At 44.4% G+C, this 14,724-nt stretch overlaps 1 protein-coding gene across 3 annotated transcripts in view; it reads left to right on the top strand.

The window, feature by feature from the left end:
• The window catches only part of LOC145351467 (E3 ubiquitin-protein ligase SH3RF1-like), a 68,943-nt gene extending 55,302 nt beyond the window's left edge, over nt 1-13,641 (top strand). For all 3 annotated transcript variants that reach the window (XM_080201057.1, XM_080201058.1, XM_080201059.1), the window contains 4 exons: nt 3,431-3,627; nt 6,390-6,730; nt 7,594-7,940; nt 10,294-13,641. In XM_080201057.1, coding sequence (XP_080057183.1) covers nt 3,431-3,627; nt 6,390-6,730; nt 7,594-7,940; nt 10,294-10,465 — 1,057 coding nt within the window. In that variant the 3' untranslated portion in view covers nt 10,466-13,641. The remainder of the gene's footprint in view (nt 1-3,430; nt 3,628-6,389; nt 6,731-7,593; nt 7,941-10,293) is intronic.
• Nucleotides 13,642-14,724: the final 1,083 nt, after the last annotated feature.

The raw sequence follows: 14,724 nt of genomic DNA on the forward strand, positions 1-14,724 counted from the left end.
GTATTGTTTCTTGCACGCTACACAAAGTCTCCTATTCATAGAGTACACAGGGGAGAAGGAAAGGAGAGGGTGCAGAATTATAGAATCTACAGTGCAAAAGGAGGTCATTTGGCCCATCGCACCTGCACCAACAAAAATCCCTACCACAGGATCAGGTTGGGGTTGTTTAACAAGGTCCCTCATGGCAGACTGGTGCAGAAGGTGAAGTCGCATGGGATTAGATGTCAGCTGGTAAGGTGGATACAAAACTGGCTCAGTCAAAGGAGACAGAGGATAGCAGTGCATTCCTGAATGGAGGGCTGTGACAAGTGGCATTCCTCAGGGATCGGTGCATGGATCTTTGCTGTTGTAATATAAATAAATGATTTGGAGGAAAGTGTAACTGGATCGATTAGTAAGTTTGCAGACGACGCAAAGGTTGGTGGATTTGCGGATAGCAATGAGGACCATCAGAAGATACAGCAGGATATAGATTGGTTGGAGACTTGGGCTGAGAGATGGCAGATAGAGATAAATCCGGACAAATGTGACGTAATGCATTTTGGAAGGTCTAATACAGATAGGAAATATACGTAAATGGCAGAACCTTTAAAAGTATTGATAGAGGGATCTGGGTGTACAAGTACACAGGTCACTGAAAGTGCAAAGCAGTTGGAGAATGTAGACAAGAAGGCATTCAGCATGCTTGCCTTCATCGGCCAGGGCATTGAGTTTAAAAATTGGCAAGTCATGTTGCAGCTTTGTAGAACCTTAGTTAGGTCGCACTTGGAATATTGTGTTCAATTCTGGTCGCCACACTACCAGAAGGATGTGGAGGCTTTCCAGAGAGTACAGAAAAGATTTACCAGGATGTTGCCTGGCATGGAGGGCATTAGCTATGAGGAGAGGTTGGAGAAATTTGGTTTATTCTCACTGGAATGACAGAGGTTGAGGGACAACTTGATAGAAGTCTACCAGATTATGAGAGGCATTTACAGAGTGGATAATCAGAAGCTTTTCCCCAGAGTGGAAGAGTCAATTACTAGGGAGCACAGCTTTAAGGTGTGAGGGGGAAGATTTAAAGGAGATGTGTGAGGCAGATTTTTTACACAGAGGGTGGTGGGTGCCTGGAACTTGTTGCCGGGGGAGGTAACGGTAGCGGATAAGGTATGACTTTTAAGGGTCATCTTGACAAATACATGCATAAGATGGGAATAGACAAATAGAGGGTTTCAGTTAAGTCAGGCAGTATGCTTGGTGCAGGCTTGGAGGGCCAAAGGGCCTGTTCCTATGATGTAATTTTCTTTGTTCTTTGCTTATGTCCTATCCCTGTAACCCCACATGTTTACCCTCCTAACCTCCCCTGACACTAAGGGGTAATCACAGCCAGTCAACCTAACCCGCACATCATTGGACTGTGGGAGGAAACCGGAGCACCTAGAGGAAACCCACGCAGACGCGGGGAGAATGTGCAAACTCCACACAGACAGTCACCTGATGTTGTGTTGCACTGATAGCTAGCGTGTAGAAAAAGATCACCTTAATATAAGGTTGGCCGATTCAAAAGTCTGATGGCAGCAGGGAAGAAGTTTGGTACATGATCCCAGACTTTTGTACCTTTTACCCGATAGAAGAAAGTGAAAGAGAGAATGTCCGGGGTCTGTGACGTGCTTAATTATGTTGGCTGCTCTTCAGAGGCAGTAGGAAGTATAAACAGAATCAATGGATGGAGGCTGGGTGGCTAATCAGGAGATGGGAAGGCTAATACGTCTCGGCACCAATTGCATCCATCAACTATGTGAATGCATGACCATGTAGTTTGCGCCAGCCTTACTCCAGATTAAATACTGTGCATGAGGAGCCATGAAGACAATTGAAAGTATCACACATTGAAACAGCTGACCACACATAGCAATAAAATTTACAGGGAATATTGTTACTGATTGTCATTCTTAGTGTCAACGAGAATCCCTGATTAATGTGAACAGTGGGTGCTTGTGATAAGTAATAACACTGGGAAATACCATTTTTAATTTTTACTTTCTATTGCAAGTTTGAGGTGTAAAATAAACCCATAACCAATGGCTAATACAAATATGTTTTTTCATTTTGTAAATGGAGTCTACCCTCATTATGATATGCAACTGTTTCAATTTGATGCATGAGCAATACCAAAACAATTGTGCTTTTTTGAACCTTGTGCATCTATTATCATTCAAAAATCATTAAACTTCAATCGTAAACTGATTAACTGAGGGGAGGGGTAGAGGTTGAGTAGGGGGGCCCAAAATGCCAAAGAAACCAGTCAGGCCATAAACACAGCCGTCCTGCCAAATTGGAGCCATTGTCACTTTTTGGATTTGTTTCCAGCCTAGAAACCAGCCAGATTGACAGGCTTTTCCACAGCTGGGAGGGAAAACTGGCAGCTGGGGGCCACCATTGGGATGGTCCCCAGCACTTGGGAGATAGGACAAGGTTAGCGGTCATGATCAGATAGTCAGAGAGAGAGAGAGAGAGAGAGGAGCTATGATCAGCAATCCAGCGATTCAGGCTTCCTTGAGAGGGTGGGGACTGGGTGCTTCTGCTCCTCCTGGCCCAGTGGGGTTGCTGGAAAGGCAGCTTAGCCTCTGGAACCTGTACTACCTATCTCCTTGTCACCATTAGATTCCCCAGCCTTTTGGAACCGTACACAACTGCAGTGGATTTTAAATCAGGTTCCCAACTGCACCATGGCAACCCAATTTAAATACGTGGCACAGTGGTTAGCATTGCTGCCTCACAGCACCAGGGTCCCAGGTTCAATTCCAGTCTTGGGTCACTTTCTGTGTGGAGTTTGCACATTCTCTCTGCATTTGCATGCATTTCCTCTGGTGCTCCGGTTACCTCCAACAGTCCTTAGATGTGTGGGTTAGGTTGATTGGCCATGCTAAACTGACCCTAGTGTCGGGGGATTAGCAGGGTAAATGTGTGGGGTTAGAGGAATAGAGCCTGGGTGGGAATGTGGTTGGTAAGGGCTCGACAGGCTGAATGGCCTCCTTCTGCACTGTAGGGATTCTGTGATTCTATGAAGGGTCCCACTTCTCCATGATATTCACCACCATAAGGTAGGGATTTGTCTGAGATCAAGCTGAGGATGAGGTGTCATGCCTCATCCTGTCAGTTTGCATCTTGTTTAATTCCCTTGTGGGGACCATGAATTGGATTCAGTTGGGAGTTGAATTTGGTTGGGTTTGCCTGGTACACGCTGAGCATTGGCTTTATAACTTTAAAGATGAAGTAAAACAATTTTAAATGAAATAAATAAATACAACAGGGATTGGACATCCATGTGGCACATTAAGGATCTGTTCTTCATAATTACACCCAACCCTTTTCCATGCAGTGTGATGGGTTACTGTTGAAGTCAATGGGTTTTCAGTGCAATTGACCTGTCAGTATTATTGTGTTGCAGAAGCACTTGTGGAGTCACAGAGCGGAGAGGTTCCGATGGTCTCTCAGCAGCTGCGAGTACTCCAGAAAGTGGAGCAGCAAGTGAGGCCAGCCTGAACTTGCAGACAAGTCCCAGTGGTAGACGAGTAGCAGTGACATCACCTCCAGTTCCTTCAGGGGGTACAATATCAAGACATATCTCTGGGAGCAGTTACAGGGGTAAGCTTATTGATGTATAGCATAATAATCGTCAAGAACTAAAGGGATCCAACAGTATTACTCAACTCGGCACCTGCCTGCTTGAGATTTGATCCAGGGCTGCAGTCTACCCAGTTAACAATGAGACATCTCTTGTAGGTTGCGTATTTTTCTCCCATGCTTTCTTTATGGTATTCCCCTTTGTGCCAATATGGGTGGCATGGTGGCACAGTGGTTAGCACTGCTGCCTCACAGGGACGGGGATTCGATCCCTGGCTTGGGTCACTGTCCATCGGAGTCTGCACATACTCCGTGTCTGTGTGGGTTTCCTCCCACAGTCTGAAAGCCGTGCTGGTTAGGTGCATTGACCGTGCTAAATTCTCCCTCAGTGTTACCCGAACAGTGTGGCGACTTGGGGGTTTTCACAGTACCTTCATTGCAGCGTTAATGTAGGCCGACTTGTGACACTAATAAATAAACTTTAAAATTTATAAGAGAGAAAACAGAGCAGGATAAAATTATGTAAACAGTGAAATTGTTGAGATGGTTTTAATAAGAACATAAGAAATAGGAGCAGGAGTAGGCCATCCAGCCCTTCGAGCCTGCCCCGCCATTCAATAAGATCATGGCTGATCTGTTGCTGCTCAGTTCCACTTTCCCACCCTCTCCCCATAACCCTTAATCCCCTCTCCTATCAAAAACCCATCAACCCGCGTCTTAAAAATATTTAGCGAGGCAGCCTCCACCACTTCAACGGGCAGAGAATTCCAGAGATTCACCACCCTTTGAGTGAAGAAGTTCCTCCTCAACTCCGTTCTAAACCGCCCCCTTTTTATCTTGAGGCTGTGCCCCCTAGTCCTATTGTCTTTTTTGAGCGGGAAGAGTCTTTCTACCTCTATCCTATCCATCCCATTCATCATCTTATACGTCTCAATGAGATCTCCTCTCATTCTTCTAAATTCTAACGAGTACAAGCCCAGTTTATTCAGCCTCTCCTCATAGCTCAACCCCCTCAACTCCGGTATCAGCCTGGTAAACCTCCTCTGCACTCCCTCCAAGGCCAAAATATCTTTGCGCAGGTGCGGCGCCCAAAAATGCACACAGTACTCCAGTTGCGGCCTCACCAATGCCCTATACAGCTGCAGCAAGACCTCCCTACTTTTATATTCAATCCCCTTCGCTATGAAGGCCAGCATCCCATTCACCTTCCTGACCACCTGTTGCACCTGCAAGCTGGGTTTTTGCGAATCATGCACAAGGACCCCGAGGTCCCTCTGCACCGTCGCCTGCTGCAGTTTTTCGCCCCGTAAGTAATAGTCCTTCCTACCATTATTCCTACCAAAGTGGACCACCTCACACTTGCTAACATTAAATTCCATTTGCCATTTCCTGGCCCATTCGCCCAGCCTATCTAGATCCTTCTGCAGACTCTCCACACCCTCCGCACAATTGGCCGTTCCCCCAATCTTGGTGTCATCAGCAAATTTCGACGCTCTACACTCGGTTCCTTCCTCCAGATCATCTATATAAATGGTAAAAAGCTGAGGCCCCAGCACCGACCCCTGGGGCACTCCACTAGTCACCATCCGCCAATCCGAATAGCACCTGTTGACCCCCACTCTCTGCCTCCTATTTGACAACCAATCCTCTATCCACGCTAACACCCTACCCCCAACTCCATGTCCCTCGACCTTCTGCAATAACCTCTTGTGAGGCACTTTGTCAAACGCCTTCTCCCCCTTCCCCACTAGAGCCATCACTTTTCTTCAAATTATTATTATCAGATTATGGGCCTGGATCCCAGTCTACCTCCCTCAATCTGCCTCTTACTGCTGCCTCTGGAATCCTCTAGTGGAAGATATGCCTGTGGCACTGGTGATGTTGGTCGCGATGTGAGGAAATGGAGGAGATGGACTCTTTCTCAAATGTAGCTATGTTTGTAGGCCCTAATTTATATTCCTTGAATCCATTGCCCCCGCTTCTGGTGCTGAAAAGTTATACCCATTCCAGATGGGTTTTCAAAGTCCTTTTGCAAATCTGAGCACATAACCTTGGCTGACCCTTCAGTACAGTACTGTGGGAATTAACTGTTCTGACTTTTCAAGTATATGGCATTGTTTGAACAACAGCAAGCAGTTCTCTTGGTGACATAGCCAATATTTATTCCTAAACCAACATCGCCTAAAACTGATGATCTCGTCATTTATCTCATTGCTATTTGTAGAGTTTTGCTGTGCTTAGACTGATTGCCACGTTTCCTTACATTACAGTGGCGATTACACTTCCATAATACTTTCTTGTGGGATGTTCTGAATTCATGAAAGGTGTTAGAATTATAGAATCCCTCCAGTGCAGAAGGAGGCCATTCAGCCCATCGAGTCTGCACCAACAATCCCACCAGGTCCTATCCCCAGAACCCCACATATTTATCCTGCTAATCTCCCTGACACTAAGGATCAATTTAGCATGGCCAGTCCACCTAACCCACACATCTTTGGACTGTGGGAGGAAACTGGAGCACCCGGAAGAAACCCACGCAGGCACGGGGAGAACTTGCAAACTCCACACAGATAGTGACCTGAGGCCAGAATTGAACCCAGGTCCCTGGCACTGTGAGACAGCATTGCTAACTACTGTGCCACTGTGTCACCCATATAAATGTATAGACGTAATTTCTTTCTTTCTGTCTAGTCTCTCATTTGCGCATTAACTCTGTTGGAATTTATTTTCTGCGGTGGAAGATTTACCGCTAACTCAATCACTATGTTTCTTTGCTCTTTTAGTAAACATACATCGACCAATACTTGCGGTTCCTCCAGTGCAGTTTCAGAGCACAAACAGCAGGTGTGTTCCAGCTGTTGTCATTCAAGCCCAGCCTTTTGCATCTCATCAGATCCTGCACCCCGTCACTGTGCACACCGCACATTCCAATGGAACAAATAGATCTAACCGGCCCAACAGGCCCACCGCCAACACTGCCTCAACAGCACCCCACAGCAGTAAAACATCAGCACTGCAAGACCAAGAAGCTTCCAGTTTTACAACTGTGGGCCAAGGACGTGTACCAGTGTCAAACTTCATACCAGCGCATTGCAAAAATGAGGACAGAGGCAGTCTGCACAAGGTGGGTTCGATTCATCTTATTAAAACTCACTTCCTTTTGACTCTGGCATGTTCCTAGCAAGCTTTGGGAAGGGAGAAGGGGAACAAACCAAAGTGTAAAATTAAAATGGTCATGTTTTCGAAGATAATGCAATGCGTTACAGGTCATGCTTTGAAAGATGTAATGAAGTTGATGTGAGATGGGGTTGTAGGAGAAGTGGAATGGATATCAGCTTGAGTTTGTTGTGTCCAAATGGAATGAGAGGGCAAGAAGAATGAAACTGTGATAATGTCTCCTGGTAAGGGGAAGTTTACGCTCTCCACGGCTCTACAAGGGGAAAGGGGAAGTTATGAATTCATTTTCAATCTGCTGATATCTCCAAGGGCAGGGAAAATGGGAAACAAGAAATGTGATGAAGAAATGAATATGGGAGAATGAAGAAGATGCATATATGATTTACGCATGTCAGGGAAATGCCATGAAAATTCCACAATGCTTCATCCATCTCTCTCTATCTCTCTCTATTTAGTTCCCACTACAGCAGACATTATTTCCTAGCTGAGAGATTGGACAGGCATCTCATCCCATTGTCTCTATCAAAGCCAGTCTTGAACCAATTGTTGTAAAAGTCTGACTTTAGTTGATCTTTTTCATCAATGAAGCATCTGTCAAAAAGGGAAAATGGGATGTGTTATGCAGGAAAAAAAATTAATCAGAGAGTGTTTGACAAATTTGAAATGTGCAATTTGTGTTAGACTTGTTTCACAAGGAGTTCATCAGAACCAGGATGATTCTTGACTGTTCTCTTCCACTCTGACCATCTTTGAAAGCTAACGTGAGTGAGGCCACTTCATGATAACACTCCATGACTGTTTCTTTTTCAGACTCAGACCAGCCTGGCAGCTTTTCCACCACACTGTGCTACATCGTCCACGAGGCCTAAATTCCAGCTCACCTCAGTGTGCAGCCCAACTAAAATCTTAGTCAAGCCAGAAGTGGCGGCTGCTGCACAACCAGTTTCACAGGAAACCAGAGGTCCCCTTGTCCCTGTCATCTCCCACAATAGAGCTGGCTCATGCCCCATAGGGAGTGAAGAGGAGGTTCAGGCAGTGCACAGAAAGACAGGCTCCTGGGATTCTTGTTATCGTTGCACCCCACCATCTCCACTGCACAGCTCCGCTGCCGAAGAGTGTCCGAAGCCATCACAAAACCGTTCAATGTGTTTCAACAGGTAACAACCCTTTTGAGAATGGCTGTTATTTAAAATAAACCTCTACAAAATAATGAGGGGCACAGATCAGCTAGATAGTCAATATCTTTTCCCAAAGGTAGGGAAGTCTAAAACTAGATTTAAGGTGAGAGGGGAGAGATACAAAAGTGACCAGAGGGGCAATTTTTTCACACATAGGGTGATGAGTGTCTGGAACAAGCAACCAGAGTTGGTAGTAGAGACAGATACAATTTTGTCTTTTAAAAAGCATTTAGATAGTTACATGGGTACAATGGGTGTAGAGGGATATGGGCCAAATGGGGGCATTTGGGATTAGCTTAGGGATTTAAAAAAAAGGGCGACACGGACAATTTGAGCCGAAGGGCCTGTTTCCATGCTATAAACTTCTATGACTCTGTGACTTTCTTGCCTGATCTCTCACACCTCTTATTGTCCTTAGTGTCCAGTCATGCATATACTTATTGACTGTGCATCTGCAGTCCATTAGGGTAAAGAATTCAAAAGAAAAACACCACTTTGATTGAATGAATTTCTCCTCAACTTTGTCATGGATGGATGATTCCTTATCCTGAGATTATGATTCCAAATCCTAGACCCTGCAGCCAGGTAAAACAGCCTCTCAGTATTTCCCCTCTCAGGCCCTCAATTTTCAAATGAGATCATGCCTTCTAAACTCCAATGAAAGCTCATTCTACTTAACTTCTCCACATAGGGCTGCCCTCTTATGCCTTGAAGCAACCAAATGAACCTTCATTTCACTCCTGCAAAATCAATGATATCTTTTCTTAAGTAAAGATACTGAAATGTTACATAGTAGTCCAGGTGTGATCTCACCAAAACTGTACATGATTGTAGCAAGACTTCTTACGTTTATACCCAAAACCCCTTGAAACAAAGACTAGTATATCATTTGCCTTACTAATTGTTTGTATTATCTGCACTTTTAAAAATTCTTTCATGGGATGTGATTGTTGTCCATCCATAATTCTCACTTCTGTGATTCATGCATAACAATGAATATCAACATGTTCTGATTTTTAATCTTATAAAAAATATTCTGCTTCTCTATTCTTCCCACCAAGAATTTACTTTTCTCAACGTAACGCTTCATTTGTGGAGTTTGCACCTTCCTCCCAGGTCTGCCTGGGTGCTCCGATTTCCTCCCACAGTTCAAAGATGTGCAGATTAGGTGGATTGGCCCTGCTAAATTGACCCTTAATGTACTAAAATGTGTAGGTTAAATGGATTAGCCGTGGGAAATCTGTGGGGTTACAGGATAGGATCGGGGGGGAGGGCCTGAGTAAGATACTCTGTGGGAGTGCCAGTGCAGATGCGATGGGCCAAATGGCCTTTTCTGCATTGTAGGGCTTCTGTGATTCCATGATCTCTCACACTCTTATCCAATTGCTTAAGCGATTGTCCTTCTCACAACTTACTTTCCTATCTAGCTTTCTATAGTCAGAAAGCTTGAATATATTGTCCTCATTTCAGTCACTGATATAGATTGTAAGGAGCTGAGGCTCAAACACTGATTTGTTGTTTACTTAGCTTTCTAAATATTTCTCTATTGAAAGACAACAAATCTGCCCTATTTATTTTGCTGTCCCTCACAATTAAATACAAGCAGTCCATATGAGTAAAGGAGAGGAATCCGAAAGGAAAAGTATTTGGCTCAAACTGCTGGTAAAATAAATATTCAATTCTTAACTCATCGTCAAGTCTCAACAATCAGACTCTGGCACAAGTTTCCTCATTGAGAATGTTTCTTTTCAGACTGAAAGGTAGGCTGAGGTAAGAAAACTTGAGGGATAACAACAGAATTTGTTACGTTTGGGCACAATCTTACCAGCTGCTCACACCATTTTCCAGTTGCAATGAGGTCAGAGAATTTGGCGCCCAGCCAACTCTCTGTTCACAGCAGAGAGAAGGGAAAATCCTGCGGAGGCCATAACATTCTGGCCTTTGATAGAGTGGACACGGAGAGAATGCTTCCAAATGTGGGAAAGAGCATAACTGGAGGCCATCAATATAAGATAGTCACTAAGAAGCCAACAGGGAATTAAGAAACCTCATCACCCAAAAGAGTGGTAAGAATGTGGAACTCACTACCTCAGAAAGTGGTTGAAGTGAATTGTATGGATGTAGTTAAAGGGAGGCCAGGCAAGCATATGAGGGAGAAGAGAGGGAAGGCAGGAAGAGTCTTGTGTGGAGCATGAACACTAGCATGTACAGTTGCACCAAATAGCGTGTTTCTGTGTTGTATATCCTGTGTAAACTACACAGTATATATACAGTTTCTCTGTTGCTTTCTCATTACTCCCAAAGTTAATAGAAACCCTTTCTGTTCCCACAGATGCAGAGCAGTACTTTCTTATCCAGCCCAAGGTGAGGCGGAGCTCGGTCTGGAGCAAGGTGACATTATACTGGTGCACAGGAAACGTCAGGATGGCTGGTTCCAAGGAACGCACACAGAGAGTGGGAAGACAGGACTCTTTCCAGGAAGCTTTGTCGAAAGTTTACAGTGAGGCTGAAATCTGAAATTAGATTGAAGTTGAAAGGTGACAACAGCATCTCAGTGAGGCAGTTTTGCCCTATGACACTGTGTACAAGATAATAGCCAATGTGTGGTAATGCTGTCATGACGAACTTTCACCCATATTGCACATAAGAATGGACAGTAATCTGAAGCACATCCATTTGTATGGGCAGCTTTGGAGAGAAGCAACATGAACTATTCTCCAACTATGTATGTGTCATCCAGCATAGCAAAAGTACCAGGAACGCATTCTGCCCACATTACCTCCCAAATAGACTGCAGCGTCCTTTCAATCACAACATGTTCCCAAGGTTCGTGCACCAGCAGCACAGCTGTGTTGAGCTAAATATATCAAAGAGCACACATAATTCAGTCAGATGGTCAGTCTGTCAATCGCAGGTCAAAACCAGACAGCAGAGTAATCCTCTTTATAATGGCTGACTTTGGAATAATATATGAGACAGCTAAAAGCATGTTATGAAGATGTTTCCAGATAAACTAAGCCTGTTGTGTTATGTTGGATTGTTACCAGAAAGTGTGTGTTATTGCAATGTTTACAGGGTGGAATGGTATCTTAGAAAAGATGTGGTCTATTTCAGTTTAGTTTTATGATGCTTAATTATGGCCATTTTTCAGTTGCACTAATGTTGGTGTTGTTCCTTTAAAGAAAGTAAAATGTACATAAAATATATTTGCTAAAAACCTCTGACCTTATCCGGGGCTGCAATCCTCCAGTCCCGCTGCAGTGAATAGAGATTTGGCTGAGAGCCAAATTCTCCATTCTCACTGGCAGCAGCGGCAGATCTGGACGAAATCAGTGGGTGAATCCTGTCCATTACCTTAACTCATTTGATTGAACTGATTGTTTCGATTCAGATGCATATGAATTAGCAGCAGATAATACTCCCATGAGATAATTTTCACCGTTTGCTTTGAAGAAGTTCAAAAACCTAAAGGTCATTAAAGTGAAATCAAAATTTGTGAATTGGACTTTAGGCATATTGAATGTTAAAATAAATGCTCATTTTGAATTTTATTACTGGGATGGGTTAACAGGGGGGACAATTGCACAGAAAGTTTCATTCTATTTAATTTTAATTTGGTAGACAATGTTTCTGGGATTTGTGATTCCAATTTCCCCCCAACCCTTTTTTTTTACAGCATCTCATTCTCTGCTGAAAGTGACTATGACGGGAATGTACCCTCACAGGAATTGTGGTGGGTGGGTCAGGACCATAGGTCTGTTGACCCTGAATGGAATTTTCCAGTTTTGGGGTGAGCGCAGCCTGAAAATCCAACCCATATATGATGGTTTTGATATTTCAATGGTGTCAAATAATGGAAGTTGTGTCATCCATTAGACTTTGCAATATTGAGGGTATGCTGGAAATGAGGGATGTCTGGATGATCCTGGAAGCTAGCCTACTAGGCAGTTGAGTGGAGGGTACTTAACTCTTTGAAGATGGTGGAATTGATCATTGAATGAAGCATCAGGCAGCAATTTTGAATTTTGAAGATCAAGTACTTTAACTGGTAGCAACTAGACTGGTAGACAAGTTGCACTGAGACAAGCCTCTGAGGCATGCCAATCACATTCTCTACCTCCTCTCCTCCCTCTTCCTGTGAAAATCCCCTAGTCGCCACACTCCAGCACCTGTTCGGGTACACTGAGGAAGAATTTAGCACGGCCAATGCACCTACCTAGCGCCTCCTTAAGACTGTGGGAGGAAACCAAAGCACCCGGAGGAAACTTACGTAAACATGGGGAGAATGTGCAGACTCCACACACAGACAGCGAACAAAGTTGAGAATTGAGCCTGGGTTCCTGTGAGGCAGCAGTGTTAATCATTGTGCCGCCGTGCCACTCAGAAACCCCAATGGCAGTGGTGGGATTCAATCCCCCATGCCATCGAAATGACTGGAGCCTAAATCCAGCGCCACAGACCACTCAGCCAGGCTACCGCGATTGTGAGGATACATAAAGTCGGAGATATGTGAATGCCCTTTTGAACATGTTGTTTTCTGTATTGCAAGGATCAGGATAAGGAAGACAAATAGCCAAAGATGAAATGAGAGGTTTTACTTTACTTAGGATGGTGGAAAAAAGAAAATTCCTTTAAGGAGATTGAAAGGGTTGAGTACCAGTGGAATGGATTGAACTTTTATCGTGGGCTTTACAAACTTTTAGATGATGGAAAAGATGGATGAGTTGTATCTGCTGTTGATAAAAATCAAAATTGCTTTTTGTCTTTTCTTCCATGTAAAAGTGCGTGGGAGGAACAGGTTTGGACTTCCCACATAACAGAATTTTATTGTGAAGATTTGGGAGTTACGTTAAGTGTCACAGGGAGCAGCAATAATTGTGTTTATACACTTTCCCATCTGACTCTTCTGTCCATTAATGTATGTAAAATAGCGAGTATGCATTCTGATTGCAGCATTGTCAGTTATTGAAGGCTGGGACTTCTCAAGTGGATGAATAATTATTGTTTTTTTATAAAGTAACTCAAGCAGCTCACTTAAAGGAAGCTGTTGTTTAGTTCCAGTACATTTTTTGCTCTGACCAAGGGATTTCCAAAACATCAACATAATGGCCATCTTTCCTTTCTCCATGAAAAGTAAGTACAGTGTGTTCCAACAAAAGGAACTTTGTGACAATTTAAAGCCAAGGTCGGGTTTAATCCAATTTGGTGTATTGAATACAGAATATAAAAACAGGGCTGTTTGACAGAGATACCACAAGGAATGTTAAACTCTGTGCACAAAACAAAAATGAATGCTTTGGAAGCAGCCAGTAATCACTTCCCTTATTGTTGGATTTTCTAAAGCTGGGAGGCCTGAAATGGCTGTCACACCACACCAGAGTATGGAGATCTGATGCCTACCCAATACTAGACCTTGGGCGTTGGTGATATTATTTGGGTGCATATTACACAGATGCCCAGTGGTTAGCACTGCTGCCTCATGGCACTAGGGAGCCAGTCACTGTCTATGTGAAATCTGCACCTTCTCCTCGTATCTGCGTGGGTTTACTCCAGGTGCTCTGGTTTCCTCCCACAGTCTGAAAGATGCGCTGGTTAGGTGCATTGGCCATGCTAAATTCTCCCTCAGTCTACCCGAACAAGCACTGGAGTGTGGCAACTGGGGGATTTTCACAGTAAGAACATAAGAAATAGGAGCAGGAGTAGGCCATCTAGCCCTTCGAGCCTGCCCTGCCATTCAATAAGATCATGGCTGATCTGTCGTGGCTCAGTTCCACTTTCCCGCCCTCTCCCCATATCCCTTAATCCCCTCTCTTATCAAAAACCCATCAACCCGCGTCTTAGTTTTTGATCCACAAGGGATTCAAGGGTAATCAGGGTGGGGGGATAGAGGGGAGGTTGGCAGGAGAAAGTGGGGATAAGACCACTATCAGGTCAGCCATGATCTAATTCAATGGCACAGAAAGGCATGATGAGTCAAATGGCTTATTGCTGCTCCTATTCATTACAATCTTATCATCCTTTGGTCTTAAGTGGGAACTTATAGGTCCAATTTCTATGCCAGGGTGTTCAGTCTCAGTTGAAAACTGATTAAAAAACCTTTTATTCATGTCACCAATGGTCCCTTCTCAAACCCAAGAGGACTCAAGCCAATTGGAACACTGCTACTGCTGATCTAACTGAATCCAGGCAACCAAGCACAAACTTAACAGCAAACCTTGATTATTTGGGTCAGCTGTATCACGGTGTTAAAATATCCTGGCACGATCGCGACCACATTTGTAGATTCGTTCTGCAAATACTGGGGCCAATTCTCCCAAAGAAATTCAAAGTGTTGAATTCACATGAAAACTGGAATTTTTTTTCAGCGGGAGTTCCAGAATGAATCTCCCACACGCTGAGCACTGCAGAGTGTGCTAGTGTAAATCCATCTAAAAATCAGTGGGTAGGCCCCATTCCCACTAGAGAGGCTGACAGCACAGCGCTGAGCGAGCCATTGCGCATGTGCAGATCTGTCATAGCCAAGATTGGTGCATGCGCAGTGGTCCCGCACTGCTGGCCTCCCAATCCCTCTCCAGCCTCATGACCCCACATGCTGGCCCTCTCACCATCCCATGGCCTGATTGCTGGACTCCTGGACATGTCCAGAACAGCCTCGATCCCCCCACGCCCCCAGCCCTGATCTCATGTTGATCCCCAACAGCCCCCTGGGCCCCGACTTTCCTCAGCAGGTTACCCCCTCCACCCCGATGGCCAGCCCTGATTG

This window comes from Carcharhinus amblyrhynchos, chromosome 13 (genome assembly GCF_965287045.1).
Source record: "Carcharhinus amblyrhynchos chromosome 13, sCarAmb.v2.hapA, whole genome shotgun sequence".
NCBI lineage: Eukaryota > Metazoa > Chordata > Chondrichthyes > Carcharhiniformes > Carcharhinidae > Carcharhinus > Carcharhinus amblyrhynchos.